Source organism: Protopterus annectens, chromosome 3.part0 (genome assembly GCF_019279795.1).
Source record: "Protopterus annectens isolate FY-2018-M chromosome 3.part0, PAN1.0, whole genome shotgun sequence".
NCBI classification, from domain to species: Eukaryota; Metazoa; Chordata; order Ceratodontiformes; family Protopteridae; genus Protopterus; species Protopterus annectens.
The window spans coordinates 1,575,653,604-1,575,674,270 of record NC_056731.1 but is presented as its reverse complement, the minus strand read 5'-3'; the positions used below and the strand labels follow the sequence as shown (position 1 = coordinate 1,575,674,270).

Sequence of the window (20,667 nt, the reverse complement as noted above, 5' to 3'; positions counted from 1 at the left end):
TGCTATGATAGAAGTTGCCGGCTCGGATCTGAGATCGGATCCGTATCCCAAAGGTTGCAGACAAATGAAGATACCTACTCAGATGGAACGTTATGGTGAGTACATAACTTCTTATTTTTTGATTATACTGCATTTGCTTTATTACATAAATTTCTGTTTTGCCTTCCTTCTGGGGGCATCTGACATCTGGGGAAAGAAAAACTGAAGAAAATGGCGTTGGCTGGTTCTTTTATACCCCTGTCGCACTGACGTCAGGGAAGAAGTGACGACAACCGATGCCGGACCTAGACTTTGGAATTCAGCCGACCGAGGACCCGCCTTACGGCAGGAAAACCCATCTGTTATGACTGCAGCTGTATTAGCACTCGAACATCTACATTTATGGTAGGTACAAAACTGTACTTTTCCCACTCTCCAGTCCCCTTGTCTCTTTCTCTTTCTAACTCCTTACAGGGCTAGTGGTATTTGTTTTTTTTACTGGTGGTGTTTTTTCCACTATAATTTAGCTCCCTATTTGGGGGCTCCTGACATTTGGGGCAAGAAAAACTGCTGTAATGGTGTTGGCTCCTGTTTTTATACCCCTGACAACTTGACGTCAGTCCTGAAGCGACAACAACCAATGCAGAAATACTAAGCCTCTGGTATTTGTGCCGACTGAGGGCTACCCCTGGCAGGATAACCCAAGTGTGATGACTGCAACAGTGAATACACACTCAAACATCTACATTTATGGTAAGTGTACACAACTGTACTTTACACAGTCAGAAAATAAAGTAGATGCTACGAACCTCAATTTTATATTGGAACACTGCTGAGCATTATGGTAGGGATGCATCTTCAGCAAGTAAAGCTGTGCAGCATCCATTGTGTGAGGAGAGTGGTGGTAAAATTTTTAAAAGTTAATACTATGGACTCAGAAGGCTTTGTCTGCAAGGGGGTAGAGAGTGGGGGTGGGAGTTGGGGGTGGAAATGTTGCATAGAGTCCCTTTATAAAATTTCTTTGAGGAGTGCTGAAATGCATTCAACCTGTTTTCATGTCTTTTTTTAAATTGTAGACTCATAAATAATGTTTTTTTTTTTTCTGTCTCTCTTGTTTTTTAATATATTATTTTATATCCCAGGAGTTGTCATCAAGTTCAGAAAGTCTTGAGCGGTTATTTGTTTCAGTAAGTGCCCTTTTTTGTAATAGCTGGGTGGTTGGCTTACTCCTTTCAGAGCATTCCTTTGTTTAATCATGGTGCTTTTTTTCTTTTTTCCTTCTCTCTATGTTAACATGTTTTCTTTCTTTAAAGGCATGTCTTTAATTGCATTATATATATTTTCCTTTCTTTAAAGGCATTTCTTTAATTGCATTATATAGATTTTTTCTTTCTTTAAAGGTATTTCTTTAATTGCATCACTTGGTTGCATTGCAGAATGAAAGTGGAGCTTCATTATTTGAGTTGGTTTATTAAAACTTTTCCTTTGCTGTCTCTCTTATGTTCTCTAAGGTTGTTGCATTTACTGATGTACCACACCTTTACAGACGAGGACATGGATTAGCAACAAGAAAAGTTGTTGGCTGACTTGTTCAGTACCTCTCAGAACAAACTAAACTTTGTACTGGCTTGTTTTTTTAATTGCAGTCTGAAATCTGCATCAGGTTGATTCATATTTAATTGCAGATTGTTCTGCATTTGCTATAGAGAGCAAAGTGGTACTAAAATACTTTTAAACAGTAAACGCAGTGAAGCAGGAAATGTCACAGTATGTTGTGCGATTCAGCTTAACATTAAATTTGGAAAAGCTGGTGTTCTTTTAATATGGTTGAACAGCACCTTATGCTCATGTTTAAAACATTTGAGCTTCATGAAATATTTGGGGTGATCTTTATCTCATTATGCTTCTGTATAGCAGACCATTTCATAGTTTGTGTAACTACAAAAGTATTATGTTAGAACATTTTAAAAGCACAAAGGTCATGAGAAATCTACTTTATGTATTCCCCACAGTTTAATAGTCTTGACTTATTCAGTGAAGTGGATATTCTCTACATGATATTCCTGGTTCTGAAGATGGAAAGTACTTCAAGACACCCAGAAATGGAGTATGACTTTAGAAATTTGTTTGTGTCATTTTTTTAACGGGCTAATAGCATGAAATTACTGTGAAGGATCTTTTCTATAAAGTTTTGCAGCACTTTTTTCACTCTGCACAAAAATTGCTATAGACCATTAATTTAATTGTTTGTCTGGGCTGCTTTTCAGTTGACATTCTATTACTTTGGAGTCTTTTTTTCTGACCGATTTGAGTTCATCTCTGTACTGCATTATATAAAGGTGGGTGTATTCATTAAGTAAATCTGTAGGGACATGCATACCATATGTCTTTAGTAACTGGGGCTAGAAAACAGAGTAGAGAAGTGCATTTGTGTACATAATTTAACTTGCCAACTGTTGAAAAAAAAATTGTTATCTTGAGCTTGCATTTTTTATTCTTCTTCTTTCGGCTTTTCCCAGTTAGGGGTCACCACAGTGGATCACCTGTCCACTCATGATTGGCAGTGGAGTTTTATGGTGTTGAGTTGCCAGCCCGCCGCCCAACCTTCCACAGAAGGCGCACACACGCATACACTCACGCCTAGGGCCAATTTAGAGTGTCCAATCCACCTACAGCATGTCTATATTTCCATTAGTTCATCCTCCAAACATGCACCTTACTGGAGAGGAAGTATAAGATTTGAGTGAAAAGAAAAGAAAATTTCTTAACCCCCCCCCAAGTTTCTGCAGAAGAAATAGTAAATTGGAAAAGAAGAGAATGGGGGGATAATAGGTTCATAGGTCAGTCCTAGGCTAACTGCCCCTGTGGGCCATTTTTAAATCTAGACAATTATCCCACTTGAGAATCAAACACTGTAGCTTGTGTCTGTATGGTATACACCTTAACCAATTACACCAATCCCCAGCTCAGTTTCTGATTCTCCCTGTAAGAGTTTGTCTTTTTCTGACTGTTTCCAGAATGTGTCAGTGTTTTCATGGGGAGAACATTGAGGCTTCTCAGTCCTTCAGAAAATATTATGAGCTGTTACAGAAGGAATTTCCAGAACCATCACCCATTCCTCCAATTCTGTCAGTTTTTGGAATGTGTGGGTTACTGCCAGCAATTTTCTTGATGGCCTGCTACCTTTTAAGAAGGCAGATAGGAAGTATAAATTTCCTTAGTTTAAGTTTTTGTACACACTTTCCAAGCCTAACCCAGTAGTTGTAGCTTTAGTTAACTAAATGTTTAGCAACAGTAGGCGTACCTCTCAGCTGTCCAGGTTTTCTCAGATTTTTTGCCTCATATGTTTGGTCTGTTCCGTATAAAATTTGTGGTTTTCTAGTAGATCACTGAAGATTGAAGTCTCTAAATAATTACATTTGAGTTTGAGTTCATATCCTTCAGAAGTTTGTAAGAGCAATGCTTAAAGTCTGGGTCTTTGTCTCTGTCTGTTTTAGGCTTTCTACAGTGTGTGTATGACTTGGTTGATGCTTCTTCAGGGCTGTGGCCTCTCCTACTGCTTTTGAGGAGGTTTGCCTTGCTGTGCTCCCAGGACCACCCAGATGCTGTTAAAATGAGATTTTAAATGCTCCTTTTGACATTGATTTAGTTTTGGCCTCCGCTACAGAGGTTATCAGAAGTGTTCTGAAACGGGTAGGTTGATACAGTGAATCTCTTAAGGTTTTTCAGCACATCTTTTTGTAGGTAAACAAATGTTTTAAGAAGAAATGGCAAGAAGGTGGCAGAAAGAATTCTGGAACCTCCCAAAACCAAGGACAGTCCAAGTCAGAATGACTATTTAAGGGGCTTCTTCCTCCCACCCTGGCAGCCCCATTTCCCTGCCAGAAAGTCTGAAGCTCCACATTTCTCCTTGTCAACAGGTAGTTATAGACAAATGGTTTCTGAGGATCATTCATCAGGGTTATAGATGCCAGTGGGAAGAGATTGCGCTTTTCCAGGGGGTAAGCCCTCATCCCCGAAACCAAACTCTTTTATTTGCACCTGTCCTTCAGTACTTGCTGTCCCAGCGGGTGATGGAACCAGTTCTTCCTTCCCAGGTGGAGAAAGGTTTTTATTCAAGAATGTTTCTGTGTCAGAGAGAAAATGCTCTGAGACCATTTCTGGATCTTTCTTACCTAAACCTGTTTATGACACTGCCCAAGTTCAAAAATGTCACTTCAGTCTGTTACCTCTTCTTCCTCAATTAAATTTAAAAGGTGGTTATCACATCCCTGTTTATCCGGGCTTCAGGCATTTCTTAAAGTTGTAGATGTCTGGATTTACGGTATCAGTTATATGCCTTACCCTTTGGACTAGCCATTGCACCGGGAGTGTTCACAAAGTTTCTAGCTTCAGTTATAGCTCATTGCAAGCTATAGGGGTATATACATTTGTCCATATTTAGGTGACTTGCTTATCTTTGCATAGTCTTTTTCAAAGTATCAGGAATATCCCACTTGGTGCGTAGATCTGTTACACAAGCTAGGATTCTAAGACAACACCCAAACCTCTCTTGACTCCTTCACACAGGACTGTGTTTCTGGGATATCAGCTAGACATCTCAGTTAAAGAGCCTTTCTTCCACAGGAAGAAATACATCTATAATCTAGATCTGTTTTGAAGGTTTTCCACTTGGATATCTCTCGCTGTGAGGGAATACCTCAGGATTTTGTCTCATGGCATCTGTGATTCTTATTATACCCTTGGCAAAACTCCAGATACCATTATGTCTTTGTCATGTGAATTCTTTTGGTCCAAGCACCAAGATTTTGTTTGTTGAAATCCCAGTGATGGGCTTTGCTGTCTCCACCAAGTAATTAATCTTTCGACAAATATCCTTAAATTTAGGTCTTTCCTTCTCCCTGTCTGTTCCAAAGCAGTTGGTCACCACAGACACCTCAGACTTTGCTCACAGGCATCGGTGTCGGCCCGATCGGCTCCGGCCACCGTATTTTGGTGGCTGTATCGGCTCCGCTGGAGCCGATACATCGAGGCGTTCTGTCGGCTCCGAGAAGTCGGCGCCGACAGGATCTGTAGTATCGGCTCCGATGGGTCATTCCAGGGAGAGGGCGGGGGCTCCTTCCTTGGGGCCGGTACTTTCGGCTCCCGCTTCACCTCTTCTATCGAACGGAGCCATCGGAGCCGATCTTCAAGGTCATCCAGGTTGTCAGATCATGACCTAGAGAGTGGTCAGTAGATTACTCAAGTCACAGGTACTGGCCCAAATGTTACACAGTCCGTCTCAGCAGACGACTGTTGGTCCACACCCCGTTACAGTTCCTCCTTCAACTCTACCCCAGAGCTTGGAGTTGGAGTCTTCGGGCATGGTTACTGCTACGGCTGGAGGATGGATACCCCTTCTGTTCCTTCAGCCTCTACTCTTATCTCCTCTTCCTTAGAGGGATTCGTGGTCGGGCTTCCATGGTCTCCTCCGAGGGGTGAGTGGCATCGGACCCTTGTCCAGCCGCTCTTCCCCTTGGAGCCTCGGCCTTGGTGAGCTCGGCTCCGACATCTGCCTCGAGACTTCCCTTTCGGTGGTCCCTGGAGTTCCTAGCTCTTCGGAGCGGGTTCTCTCGGACCTGCCTGGGAGGGAGCATTCGAGGTGATGAAGAGTGTACTGGCCACTGGTATCAGTCAGCAGTCTGTTCCCGTAGCTCCTCCCTCTATAGTACCTGTTGACATCTCTGCCACTTCTCTTGCTACAGGACCCAGAGATCCTCCGCCTCAGGTTTCCCCATTGGGAATTTCCCCCTCTTCCGAGGATTCTCCTGATGTTTCGGGAGATCCTCCTAGGAAGAGGACTTGTAAGAGGAAGCATGTAGACTCCCGAGTCTGTCACTGAGACTGACTTTGATGAGTCAGAGGGATCCCCAGATCCCCTCTGAGGATGTCTCCTTCTCAGACATCCTAGAACTTCTGAAACAGAGGGAAACTGGCCCACCAACAATCCCTCTGAGGATGAGTCAGTATACCTAGAGGCGTTTGGATCTCGGCCCTCCACCTCCTGGGTGTCTCCGCCTTTCGACCCCCTTATGCAGGTTATTGCACGAAAGGCGTGGGCAGCTCCTGACTCTGTAGAGCCAGTCCCTAGGAGGCCTTCTAAATTTATCACTGCCCCTAGTGACAAACAATTCCTTACCAAGGGTGTCCCCGCTGATGCCATGGTGGTGGCTGCGGCCACCAAAAAGGAACTTGCAGATCCTTCCGTGCCCGTCCATCCTCCTAATAAGGACTCTAGGACCATGGATAGGTACGGTAAGCGGATTTTTTCCTCCGCGACCTTTGCTATGCGTTCGCTGAATTACCTATGTCACTTCACCAGACTCCAAAGAGATATCCTGAAGGAGCTGGGAGAAGTAGTTCAGGATCCTACAGCTGCAGGGGCTCAAGAAAAGATTGCTTCGCAGCTAGGAACCCTCAATTCCATTGCTAACTCCTCCATGCGGCTAATATCTTATGCTGCGGATGGAGCGAGTAGAGCCGCAGGCACAGGTGTGGCTCTTAGACGCCAAGCCTGGATGCGGCTATGTCATTTTGCGGATCCCTTTAAGGCGTCCTTCACAAATTCTCCCTTTGATGGGTCAGCTTTGTTTGGCCCTCAGGTGAAGGAAACCTTGACCAGGTGTGAACAGGACGGCAAGACTCTTTCTGCTGTTGAGTCCGTTTTCCACCCCTTCTAGGCCTTATCCCAAAGGACAGAAGGGTGGAAAGATGTGGTTCCGTAAATCCCAAGGAGTCACGCCCGGATTCACGTGGTCAGTTTACCCCTAGAGGCAGAGGGGTAACAACAACAGACGCCTCTAGAGGCAGAGGGGTCCTAAGAACCAGGGAAACAGGGAGCCTCTCTCTGATAAGCCCTTTCAGCATCCCTGAGGTGTTGCCCGGCTGTCCCTCCTTCGAGGCAGTCGGGGGAAGATTATCACTGTACCCAGAAGCCTGGCATTCCCTCACTCAAGACAGATGGGTACAGTCGATCATATCCAAGGGTTACATAATTCCTTTCGAGGAAAGTCCCTTCCCCTCAAGTTCCCTTCCAGATGTACCACCCGGTCTAAGGGATATTGCAGAGTTAGAAATCGCAAAACTACTGCAAAAAAGAGCCATTCAGCCAGTTACAATAGACCATTCAGAGCCCGGAATCTACTCAAGGTTCTTTTTGGTTCCCAAAAAGACGGGAGACTGGAGACCAATATTGGATCTCAGCAGACTCAACAAGTCTGTCAGGAGGACAAGATTCCGAATGGTCACTCTTCAGTCAATTCTGCCCTTCTTACAGAAGGACAACTGGATGTGCTCAATAGATCTTCAGGACGCGTACTATCACATCAAAATTCACAGACGCCCAGGAGATTTCTCCGCTTTCGGCTGGGGTCCAGTCATTTCCAGTTCAGAGCCCTGCCCTTTGGTCTCACTACAGCCCCCAGAGTGTTCACCAAATGCATGGCAGTGGTCACGGCTCACCTGAGACGTCAAGGATTCCAGGTGTTTCCGTATCTCCACGACTGGCTCCTGTCAGCCACCACCAGGCATCAGCTTATACAAGCCAGGGATTACACAATAGACCTTTGTTCTCATTTAGGCATCTCAATCAACTTCAAAAGTCATCCTTATCGCCCTGCCAGTCTATTACCTTCATAGGCGCAAACTTAGACACTGTTCGGATGTCAGCTACCCTTACAGAACAAAGAGTTTCAGACATTCAGACTCATGTCAGGATCATTCTGGCCAGCAAGAAAGTACAGGCCAGAATGGTTCTAAAGGTATTAGGTCTCATGGCTGCGGCCATTACTCTTCTTCCCTGGCTCGATTCTACATGCGCCTCCTTCAGTGGATGCTGTTCACACAGTGGTCATACCAGCAATTCCCAATGCGCCACCAGATTCTGGTGACACAGACATGCAAACAGCATCTTGCTTGGTGGATCACATCGTCTCAGGTTCACCAAGGCAGGTGCTTTGTACCCCGCCCCGATAGCCACTGTCGCCACGGATGCCTGCCTGCCCAGGTGGGGGGTGATTATCAGGGCAGGATGGTTCATGGGACGTGGCAACCGCTCGAGTACCATCTGCACATAAATGTCCTGGAGATGAGAGCAGTGCTTTTAACGTTGCAAGCCCTCAACGACTTTCTTCCCGTAGGGACAATTGCAGTCCACACAGACAACATGTCTGTAGTTTGGTATATCAACAAACAGGCGGAACCAAGTCCTACTTCTTGTGTCGAGAAGCACTCAGACTTTGGCAATGGGCGATCTCCTCTCATCGGTTTCTGGTAGCAACGCATATCCCTGGGAAAACCAACATTATAGCGGACAGATTGAGCAGAGCTATCCTCATGCCTCACGAGTGGTCTCTCAAGCAATCTATAGCGGAAGAGATTTTTCTGGAATGGGGTCGTCCATGTTGCGATCTTTTGCTACTCCCCAAAACAGCAAATGTCCAGACTTCTTCAGCCTCTTCCTCTATCAGGCCATCCCCAGAGACGCTCTGACCCAGGATTGGCCCCAGGGACTTCTTTATGCCTTCCCTCCATTTCCTCTGATCCCTCAGGTGATCCAGAAAGCTACCGCTTTGAGAGCCAAATTGATTCTCATTGCCCCTTACTGGCCTCGACAAGTTTGGTTCCCGTTCCTCCATCATCACCTTTTGGTGCAGCCGTGGCATCTGGACCCAGTGCCAGATCTACTGATTCACCAATCCGGTCAGCTGCACCGGTCAATCCCTTCTCTCAACCTCACAGCATGGTTGCTCCACTTCCTTCCTTAGCCAGGCTTCCTTTGATCTCTAACCCAGTTAGAGACATCATAGTAGCTTCACTAAAATCCTCTACCAGGAGGATTTACACAAGCAAATGGAAACGTTTCTCTTATTGGGCGAAGGCCCAAAATATTGATCCTTTTACTGCCCCTGTTCAGGCAGTTCTGGACTTCTTAGCACAGATTTTTCATGCAGGCTCCTCTTCTTCCACAGTCAGAGTTCAATTGGCTGCTATTTCTAATTTTCATGTCGGGATAGCAGATCATAATATTATGTCCCATAGGCTCTGCAGGGCCTTCTTGAAAGGAATTTTCCTACTAAAGCCTCCAATCAGGAATCCTCCTCCTCAGTGGGATCTAAATTTAGTGCTGACATCCTTGATTCTTCCCCCCTTCAAGCCAGCTGTTTCTTGTTCGGTGAAATATCTTTCTTGGAAAACTTTATTCCTAGTGGCTATTACATCTGCCAGGAGGGTGTCTGAACTTCATGCTCTTTCGGTTCGACCCCTATTTGATTTTTCACAAAGACAGAGTATCTTTGAGAACTAATCCATCCTTTTTACCTAAGGTCGCTTCAAAGAACAATCTGAATCAATCCATTGATCTCCCTGTATTTTTCCTAACTATTCAGATAGAGCTGAACAAAAGCTACATTATCTTGACGCCCACCGTCAACTTAGATATTATTTGGACAGAACAAAAAATTTAGAAAATCTGATCAACTTTTTGTTTCCTATGCGGATAGTAAAAAGGCCTTCCTGTTTCTAAAGTGACTTTGTCCAGATGGCTTTCTTCGGTCATCACTGAAATTTATACTCAGGGGAAAACAGCTGTGCTCAAAACCTAAAGCACATTCAACTAGGAGTTTAGCTACTTCTACAGCTTTTCAAGCTAGACTTCCTTTGGACACTATTTGTGCAGCGGCCACTTGGGCCACTCCTCACACTTTTGTTTCCCATTACAAATTGGACTTGGCCTCCAGGGACAGAGCCAGTTTTGGCTCTACAGTCCTCAAGAGTTTGTTCCATTGAGCCACCCAGGATAGAGGTGCTAGGGGCCGGTCCCATCAAGCAAGAATGAAGGCGAGATTGACAACTTAACATTAAGAAGTTATGTACCTACCATAACGTTCCATGTTAGTTGTCTTCTCTCGCCTTCTTTCTTGACCCTCCCTCCTTCCCCTGGCCTGGACAGACCTTGTATAAGAAACTATTATGCTAAAGACCATTCAGACCTGGTCCTTTTTCCATCTGTAAGTTTCTTCTTCCTTTGGGAAGTATTTTATGCTTGGTGTTATTGCCCTTTGTCAACAAACGAGATCTGGGTACTTACCGCCTTGCATCATGGGATATGGGGCTGCCTCGAGCTGGTAAAAGGAGTTCTCGAGCTAAAGCAAGTGCCGAGTCGGAGCCGAGGATCGGCTCCGAACCCATCAAGCAAGAAAGAAGGCGAGAGAAGACAACTAACATGGAACGTTATGGTAGGTACATAACTTCTTATTTAGCAACAGTAGGCGTACCTCTCAGCTGTCCAGGTTTTCTCAGATTTTTTGCCTCATATGTTTGGTCTGTTCCGTATAAAATTTGTGGTTTTCTAGTAGATCACTGAAGATTGAAGTCTCTAAATAATTACATTTGAGTTTGAGTTCATATCCTTCAGAAGTTTGTAAGAGCAATGCTTAAAGTCTGGGTCTTTGTCTCTGTCTGTTTTAGGCTTTCTACAGTGTGTGTATGACTTGGTTGATGCTTCTTCAGGGCTGTGGCCTCTCCTACTGCTTTTGAGGAGGTTTGCCTTGCTGTGCTCCCAGGACCACCCAGATGCTGTTAAAATGAGATTTTAAATTCTCCTTTTGACATTGATTTAGTTTTTGGCCTCTCCGCTACAGAGGTTATCAGAAGTGTTCTGAAACGGGTAGGTTGATACAGTGAATCTCTTAAGGTTTTTCAGCACATCTGTTCGAAATTTTGTAGGTAAACAAATGTTTTAAGAAGAAATGGCAAGAAGGTGGCAGAAAGAATTCTGGAACCTCCCAAAACCAAGGACAGTCCAAGTCAGAATGACTATTTAAGGGGCTTCTTCCTCCCACCCTGGCAGCCCCATTTCCCTGCCAGAAAGTCTGAAGCTCCACATTTCTCCTTGTCAACAGGTAGTTATAGACAAATGGTTTCTGAGGATCATTCATCAGGGTTATAGATGCCAGTGGGAAGAGATTGCGCTTTTCCAGGGGGTAAGCCCTCATCCCCGAAACCAAACTCTTTTATTTGCACCTGTCCTTCAGTACTTGCTGTCCCAGCGGGTGATGGAACCAGTTCTTCCTTCCCAGGTGGAGAAAGGTTTTTATTCAAGAATGTTTCTGTGTCAGAGAAAATGCTCTGAGACCATTTCTGGATCTTTCTTACCTAAACCTGTTTATGACACTGCCCAAGTTCAAAAATGTCACTTCAGTCTGTTACCTCTTCTTCCTCAATTAAATTTAAAAGGTGGTTATCACATCCCTGTTTATCCGGGCTTCAGGCATTTCTTAAAGTTGTAGATGTCTGGATTTACGGTATCAGTTATATGCCTTACCCTTTGGACTAGCCATTGCACCGGGAGTGTTCACAAAGTTTCTAGCTTCAGTTATAGCTCATTGCAAGCTATAGGGGTATATACATTTGTCCATATTTAGGTGACTTGCTTATCTTTGCATAGTCTTTTTCAAAGTATCAGGAATATCCCACTTGGTGCGAGATCTGTTACACAAGCTAGGATTCTAAGACAACACCCAAACCTCTCTTGACTCCTTCACACAGGACTGTGTTTCTGGGATATCAGCTAGACATCTCAGTTAAACGAGCCTTTCTTCCACAGGAAGAAATACATCTATAATCTAGATCTGTTTTGAAGGTTTTCCACTTGGATATCTCTCGCTGTGAGGGAATACCTCAGGATTTTGTCTCATGGCATCTGTGATTCTTATTATACCCTTGGCAAAACTCCAGATACCATTATGTCTTTGTCATGTGAATTCTTTTTGGTCCAAGCACCAAGATTTTGTTTGTTGAAATCCCAGTGATGGGCTTTGCTGTCTCCACCAAGTAATTAATCTTTCGACAAATATCCTTAAATTTAGGTCTTTCCTTCTCCCTGTCTGTTCCAAAGCAGTTGGTCACCACAGACACCTCAGACTTTGCTTGGGGACCAGTTTCAAGAGGGATAAAATTGCAAGGTTTGTCAAACACCAAGGACAGAAGCAAGCACATAAATACAAGAGTTGTTTGCTCTGATCAATGCACTCAACTTTCTGAATCATTTTTGGTCCCCAGGACCTTTTCAAGTTGTTAGACAATACCAGGTCAAACCTCCTTTGCATCGTAGCCGTGTTGATATGGGATATAGCTTCACAGCATAATCTCCCCCTCTAGGCATCCTTCATTTTGTCAGAGCAAAATTGTATGACAGACAAACTGGCAAGACTAGGGTAGACCCTCATGGAAGACCCCCAATCTAGTTTCCGTTGAAGATTTGATCCATCTGTAGAGTTCCTCAAGTACAGACCTATTTGCTTCCTCTCTGACCAGTCATCTGGCACGATTCTTCTCCAGGACTCCGTGCATGAAGTCTTGGAAGACAAAAGCACTCTTTTTGCTGATATCCAGGGTACTAGATGATAGGGTCATAACTTCCTTTAGGCAGCTCTTTACTGAGGATGTGCAGGAGGTATTAATGGAGGCAAGAAAAGTTGCTATTGGAATATCATATGTTATCAAATGGAAAAGGTTTTCTGGTTGGTGCCAACAACATAACCAGCACCCATTCAGGGCTACTTGTTTTTTTTGGTTTTACAATATTTGTGAGTTGCTGTCCTGTGGCCAGTCTTACTACTCCATCAAGGTTTATTTTTATCAGCAACTTCAACATGTCTGCCCATGGATCCTTCTCCTTCATTGCATTCTCATGTCAGAATATTTTTAAACGTGGTTTTGTATAAGAGGCCTACATGAATAGCCCCTTCTTGGGATCTTAATTTTGTGTTTGAGAAGCTAATCTTTGTTCCATTTGAACCAGCAAACTTGAGGTGCTTAACATGGAAGACTGTTTTCCTGATTGCTCTGACCTCTGCAAGAAGGGTGTCTGAAAGCTCTTATGATGAGTCGATCATATCTCATTTTCCATAGGAACAAGGTTTCCTTGAGAACTAATTCTCCTTTTTGCCTAAAGTGGTATCTGAGTTTACTTTATGCCAAACTATCCATCTCCCCGGTTTCTTTCCTGAATCTAAAAGTGATTGAGGCAGGATACTCCATGCTTTGGATGTCTACACACAACTCTGGTACTATCTTTATAGAACTAAATCAGTATCAGGTATTCATTTCTTGTGAAGGTAAGAAGGGACAATCTCTGTCATAGCAGACTATTCCCAAATGGTTGTCTAAGGCTATTATCTTTTGTGTTATACTCAGTATATCAAAACTATTCCAAGCAGGGTCAAGGCCTACTCAGCTAGGGCCTTGACTTCATCTATGGCATTTTGGAAAGGGTTGCATTCTAGAAGTATTCTAGAAGCAGCAACTTTTACAAAGCAGTTTTAGCTTGATTCTTTGTTTTGATCTAGTTCAGATTTTGCTAGGAACATTTTCCTGAGGCTCCTTGATGTTTCTCCTTTCACCTCCCAAATGTTGTAAGCTAGGGTATTCTACCCATATAGCTAAGGCTACTGAAGCTGTGATCAGTATGATGAAAGTAGAACAGCTATGTAAGTAAACGTACCATAACAGATGTTCAGATGATCACTGCTGCAGTAATCACTTCCTAACAACACCCCCTTGTTCTTGATATGGTGTTTATGCCAGGGTACGAATTTGTATTTTCTTGTTTCTCCTAGCGTTGTAGTTTCAGGGCTTAGCCTCTGTCTTTTGGCATGAAAGCTGTGAAGGGCTTGGCACCCAAACCTGTCTTTTTAGTCAGCTGAGTTTGAGCTGACTGATGATTTGGGCTTGTAAAAGCTGCCCTGAAGCTTTGGAAACTGGCTGGGTGTTGTATCCTTGGCAGGATATAACCCATGTAGCTAAGGCTACTGCAGTAATGCTCATTCAGACATCTACTGTTATGGTAAGTTTACTTAACTATACTTCCCCCACTGTTCAGACAATGATTGTACAGCTGGAATACGTGTATTCATATTTGGGAGTGTTTATCCCTCTGGTTAGAGTTGTTGCCGTCTTCCTTGCAATCTGAACAGCAAATATTTTCATTGGAACTTAAAAGAGAGGGACACGGGGAAGAGGGTCTTTTCAAGTATGTGTACTAGATAGCTTTGATTTTCAATGCTTCTCTATTTTGTGTTACTCTGTATGAGATGGTGACCTTAGTATATAATTCCTGCATTTTGCAGTTCCCATGTCATGATATTGCTGTCCGGGTTAGACTTGACACATTTGGCATTTTTGCTTCCCTTGTTCCTTTCAGTCAACTACATGATTTGGAACTTGAACTTGGAATTTGCTGTAGGAAGGTTTGTGATCAATGCCAGAGCAAAGTTCTAATGGCCCTTCAGTTGCCAAATCACAAGTGAAAGTCTACACTTGTTTGTGTGTCATTTATTACCTTCATTGTGTGCATCAGGAGTGCAGCATGAATGCATACCATTTCTTCAGTTTGGCTTCCAGCTTGTGAAATAATGAAAGCCTATATGACTTGTTTGTAATATGGTAATGATGGAAATTAACCAACATGAGAGGCCCTGTCATGATCCAAGGTAAGACTCAGAATGCTGGCAAAATCACAAGATTAATACATCAAGGCGTCAGACAAAACCACCACCTTTTAGAGCCTGCTGAAGAAAGTGACTTCTACCTTTTGTTTACTGTGGTTAGAGGTTGTGGGGAAATTAGTTGATTCCTATCTGTGAATGATGCAAAGGGGAGAAAGAGAGGTGCCTTCTGGGCTTTTAGTTTCTTAAACGCATGGCATTCAGTTACTGTAAGTAGCTCATTAGCCTTAAATACTACGTATTTCACATTTGCCCTTCCAGTTCTGTTGTATATAAATGTAAGTTCATGAGATGCTGGCATGCTGAAGAGCACTGCATCTCCACTTATTCTGTAGTACTAATCTGCCTACATAAAAAATCCATCCATTTCAGAAGATAATTGTGACCAGTTTTAAATCCTGCCACGAGACTACACCATTGTGGTAGTACAGCATTCTTGATTCTCTCCAGGCACCTGCCTGTTTGTGACAGTACATATATTTTACATAATTGCATAATGTGAGAAGGCAGGGTACTACTGCAAACCCTTGCTGCATTCTGCCATTTCAAGGCTCCTGTTTCCACACCCCTATTAAGCTTCACTTGTAATAAGAGTAATTAGGCTATTGTGTCAGTGACATAATGCACTTGTTGCATATACATGGCTGCTGTAATCTTTATAAAAATGATGCCAGTCAGCTTGAACACCTGTAGTATATTATGAAGGAGCATCATACTTCCAAATTTACAGGTAATAGTGATACAGTAGTGGTGTAGGAAGTTGTTGTCATTTTAAATTTGATCTATCCTTTGGAAGTGAGTTATGGAAGTAGTGATTTTTTTTTTTAAGTCAGGTGAGATGGAATACTAAACAACAATATATTATAGTTCATGTACAGGCCTTGAGTTTATTGATAGTTCAGTCAAATCACCACCATTGTGTACTTAAGTCTTAGTTTTCGCCCATTGTCTGACTTCTTGAGTTTACATTTTCCAGTTAGTGTATTTGAGTAGCCATTGGCCTTTTGCCTTTCAGATGGAATAAGCTTTCTGACTCCAGAAAACAAAGATCATCATTTTATGAAGTTGCAAAGGTAACTGAAGAATCTAAGAAGCCTTTGATAAGATGATTGTAATTAGTAATATGTAGTGTCAGAAATAGTGCTATAAATTTGGTGTGATATAAAATTAAAAATTGTAATTGTCAGATTTGTTTTGGAGATATTTGTTTGAATTTCTTGCAGTATGACAGCAAGCCCTTTGTTTCACTTAAACTTTGAGTAGGATACTTAAGCCATGTACAACACTTGAGGATTCAAAAAGGTCATTATTGCGGAGTGATGAATTGATACAAGTAGATAGCATTCTGTGTTAGTGCTCTCTGAAGTAACCAGAAATTCTGTACAGGTGAATTGGTTTCAGTGGAGCTGGCATGCATGATGTGTTGGAGGATTTCTCATTTAAATTCATGGACCATTTCTTTCCTTTCCTTTTATTTGATTTTGCTTGAAGACTATATATCTTTCTCTTCTCAATGAGTGGGTCTACGGATCAAACTTTGGCCATTTTAGACCACAGCTCAGGCTATTCCCTTTATCCACATTCCCCTCATATTCCCAACATTACCTTAAATTGAGTTTGCCACTCTGAGAACAGATGCAGTCTGCTTCGCTCGGGTTCACCTCAGCTGAGTTTTTTTTTTTTTTTTGCATAATATATAATTAATTTGTGTGTGTGCATGTATTTATATGTATATATAAATTATTTGTGCTAGGTTGGTGTAATGCCTATGGTGTTTCCCTCATAAGTACAAGAATTGGGGTTTGAGTCTCACCTTTGAAGAAATTTGGCTAGACTTAAATGGCCAATAAGGGCAATAAGCCTATTACTTACCTATAATCCCACCTCTCTCTCTCTCATATATATATATATATATATATATATATATATATATATATATATATATATATATATATATATATATATATATATATATATATGTATGTATATATCTATATATATATATATATATATATATATATCTATATACACACACACACACACAAACACGTGTATGTGTGTGTGGTTGTTTCTGTGTATGTGTATATATATATATATATATATATATATATATGTTTTTATAGATTATTCCTTATTTCTTCCAGAACCTTTACCCCCCCCCCACCCTCCAATACTATTACTTTTGTACTCATGCTATTCGTTGTAGTGTTATAATAGGATAATGTTATCATTTTTTACTAGTGTTAATGTTATCATCTTTCTTGGTAGTACTTTTGTAACTGTGTCCTAGAAATCATTCGGCTTCAAGAAGTATGTGTGGTCCATGGTTAAAAAATCCCTAAATCTGATGCTCATCGGAAGTGAGTATTGTTTGGGTGCTACCCATCTTGATGAGAAGTATGGTGTCTGCAAGACGTTTAGTCGGTGGTGAAGGGACTTCTCCCAGCCCTAGTGGGAGACTCATCCAATCTTTAACCTTTGCTGCTGGCACTTCCATCTGTGACGTCCTCAGACAGACATAAAGGAGACAAGAATTGTGACAAGCTCATGGGAAAGGGTAAAGAGACTAGAAAGCACTCCTGACAGATTATTCTGTCTTCCGGCTTCTCTGACTCCAACTCCAACTCCAAAACTTTCAGAACCTTCAGATCTGATCCCCTAATCAAATTTGTTAGTCATAGGGCCATGCACTCCACCTTTACTGTAGCCAAGAATTTGTCTGGAGCCAGTTTCCTCTAGACTGCCCTTCCCCTTCTTACAGGAAAAACCAGTACAGACATCTTTCAGACTTTCTTAGACTTTCATAGGTTCATACTAGGCTATCTGCCCTAGGGCATTTATAAGCCTAGCCAGAATGTGTTTGGCTTTCGCCACCCATTTTAAATTTATTTTGCTATGCCCGTTTTCAAGGTTAGTATACTGTGCCTCTGTCTAACAGTGACACAGAAGTGATACCCGGGGTAAACCTACGATCTCCCATCCACTCATCAAGATTCCTCTTGAAGAGAGTCAGTGAGGGACTCTGCCTAACCTGGACTGGGATTTTATTCCAGAGTGAAGGGAGCCTCTAGATTATGAATCTGTCCCTCCAGCATGTCCTATTTATTTCAGTGCTGAGGTTCAAGTCTCTCGAGCGCGTAGCCCGATGGGATTTGGATTTTCTGAGGTGCAGCATGTCCATTAATTCCGGGTTGGACATGGCTTTATACGTCAGGCACAGATAGTCTCTGAACAGGCAGTATGCCACTGCGTAGAGCTTGAGTTTCTTTAACCGGGCAGCATATGGCATCTGTTTGAGCCCTTTGATCCTCTTGGTGAGGTACTTTTGGGGTCTTTCCAGTTGCTGCAGGTGTCTGGTAAGGTACATCCCAAAAGGGGCATTGTACTCAATTATGGGCCTGGTGAGGGATGAGTAAAGAGGCACAATGACCTCCCCTGATCTAGATGTGAATCCCTTCATGATTAGGTGGGCTATATAAAATGTTTTTCTAACCACTTTGGCCACGTGGTTGTCAAATGAGAGATTGCTATCAACTTGGGTCCCCAGATCCCTAATTACTTCTTCTGTACTTAATGGATTACCACCTATGTGGTAATTTGTGGGCACTTTGTTTTTGCCAAAGGGGATGACTATACACTTTTTGGCATTTAGCTTGAGGCCATGGCTCTGGCACCAGTTGTCTGTTTCTATGAGGCCCTTTTGGAGGATGCTTGTGTCGGCTGGAGAGTCGATTATGGCTCCCAGTTTGCAGTCATCTGCGAACTTGGTCAGCCACAGTCCTTCCGTGTTGACCTGTACATCCAAGAAATATATACCGAACAAGAGAGGTCCCAGGACTGAGCCTTGTGGGACACCACTTGTAAGTGGTTTGGAGTCTGACATGGCTCCAGCAATTCTAACCATGTGGGTTCTGTCCTTGAGCCAGTTTGCAATCTATCTAGTGACATAGGGGTTTATATTTCAGCTGGTGAGCTTATCTATAATGCCCGAGTAGGGTATTGTATCGAAGGCTTTTGCGAGGTCCAGGTAGGCTGTGTGGACCACCTTCCCCTTGTCAATGGCCTTGGTGACTGTTTCAAAGAAATCAACCAGGTTTAAGAGGGCAGGATCTGCCCTTAACAAAGCCGAACTGGGTAGGATCCAGTGTCTGTAGGTCCCCAATATCTTTATTTATGAGGTCCATGATGATCCTTTCCATAGCTTTGCAGACCAAGCTAGTCAGGATTATGGGGCGATAGTTTCCAGGATCCGTTGAGGCACCACCTTTATGGAGAGGGACCACTGTTGCTGTACGCCACTCTTTGGGCACATATCCTGTAGTAAGGCTGAGATTGAACAGTAGTTTTATGTTTGGGTTTAGCTCTTCTTGGAGTTCATGTAGGGCAGCCGGGACACCGTCTGGTCCCATTGATGCTGTGTTTTTTGCTTTGGAGAGGGCGGCTCTTACCTGAGCATCTGAGATGTCAGGGGGGAAGCACTCTGCTGGGATAGATATTTGCCCTTTTGGTGGGGGGGGGGGAGTTTGTGCTGAACCCGCCAGCTAGGATGTTGGCAATGTCTGTGGGTTTGGTGTATTTTTTGTCATTTTGGACTAATTTTGAGCATATCTGGGAATTACCACCCAGGTTCCTAACATAACTAAAGAAAGCCTTGTGATTATCCTTAGTGTCCTGTGCAATCTTTCTCTCGAAGCTGGCCTTGGACAATTTTACGAGTGCCCGTAGTTTTTTGCTAATACTGATCAGTGATGCCTTCCCTTTTTGGGATTTTGCACTATCATTTAGTAGCTTCCTCCTTCTATTGTATAGTTTGTTTATGGCTGGGGTCCACCAGACAGGATGTCTGCCTTTGGAGGATTGGGTCTTGGTTTTATTTGGGTTCGCATGATCCATGCATTCCTGAAGGTGTTCATAGAATGCGTTTATAAAGGATTCTGCGGTCTGGGCCATATTTTCCACAGGCCCGGGGGCTTTATAGGATTCCACCTCGGTTTTGAGGAGTGTGAAATTTGCTTTAGAGAAGTTTTTCACTGTGGTTTTCTGGGCAGGGGGTGGGGTCGGGATGGGAATATCCAGTGAGATTAGTTTATGGTCTGATCTTACCAGTGAGGGATACACTTCTGGTCTGGAGCATAGAGTCCCCATGTTGGTGATGATCAGATCCAGTATGTTTTCCCCTCTTGTGGGAGTGGTAACATGTTGTTCCATAGCATTTAAGTTTATAAATTCTAGGAACCTTTGGGCTAGGGTGTTGGAGCTAGAGTAATGCTCCCAGTCTATGTTTGGGTAGTTGAAGTCGCCCAATATAATGGTGTTTGGAGAGACCTTCATATTTTCCAGTGTTCTCAGGAAGGCCGAGTGGGGTTCCTGGGTTTGGGAGGGTGGTCTGTAGCAGGCTATAAACTGGAAGGCAGTTTTACCCACTGTTAGTTGCACATGGATAGTCTCCGATGCTTCGTGCTTTGCCACCAACCTGGAGGTGTGGGTATCTTTGATGAATATCGATACTCTCCCTCCTTTTGTGGTTCGGTCCAAGTTTTGGGGCGGAAAAGCATGGTATGAGGTATAACCTGGTAGTGCTGGGGTGCTCTCGGGAGCCCTGAACCAGGTTTCTGTTACTGCACAGATATCGATGTTCTCCATGCTAAGGAGAGTTTCGAGTGCGTGCATCTTGAGGTTTAGACTTCTGGCGTTGAGTAGCATTACTCTTAGTTTCTTATCCCTTGTGATACCTATGGAGGTGGGTTTGTCTTTTGAGCCTTGCCTAAAAAAGGCACTATGGGGGTAGCAAGAGTCTTTGCCAATATCCGAAAGACCAGGGGTGACAGGTGCAAGCCGTCCCTAGCGAAGCATCGTGGCTTGTCGAGCATATCTTCCCAAGCTGACAGGCATTGGATCCCCTTTGAATGGCACCAGTACTTAAGCCAGTTGTTGAAATTGATAATCTTGTCTTCATATTGTGGCATCATTCTTGGTGAGGGTAAGATGCTACTCAAGGTCAGGGTCATACCTGCCTGGGCTACATGCTCAGAGAGCTCCTCTATGTCTCTTTTCATGTAGTCCAGGGAGGTACGTCTCAGGTCATTCACACCAGCACGGACAATGACTGAGTCATATTTGTACTTGCCTTGGAGTGACCTGA

At 43.2% G+C, this 20,667-nt stretch overlaps 1 protein-coding gene across 2 annotated transcripts in view; it reads left to right on the top strand.

The window, feature by feature from the left end:
* PI4KB (phosphatidylinositol 4-kinase beta) overlaps nucleotides 1-20,667 on the top strand; it is a 1,158,526-nt gene that overhangs the window by 359,645 nt on the left and 778,214 nt on the right. The window contains exon 3 of one of the 2 annotated variants that reach the window (XM_044065607.1): nucleotides 1,122-1,166. The exons of the other annotated variant lie outside the window; for it this stretch is intronic. Within the exon in view, the coding sequence (XP_043921542.1) occupies nucleotides 1,122-1,166 (45 nt within the window). The remainder of the gene's footprint in view (nucleotides 1-1,121; nucleotides 1,167-20,667) is intronic. 2 annotated transcript variants of the gene reach the window in all.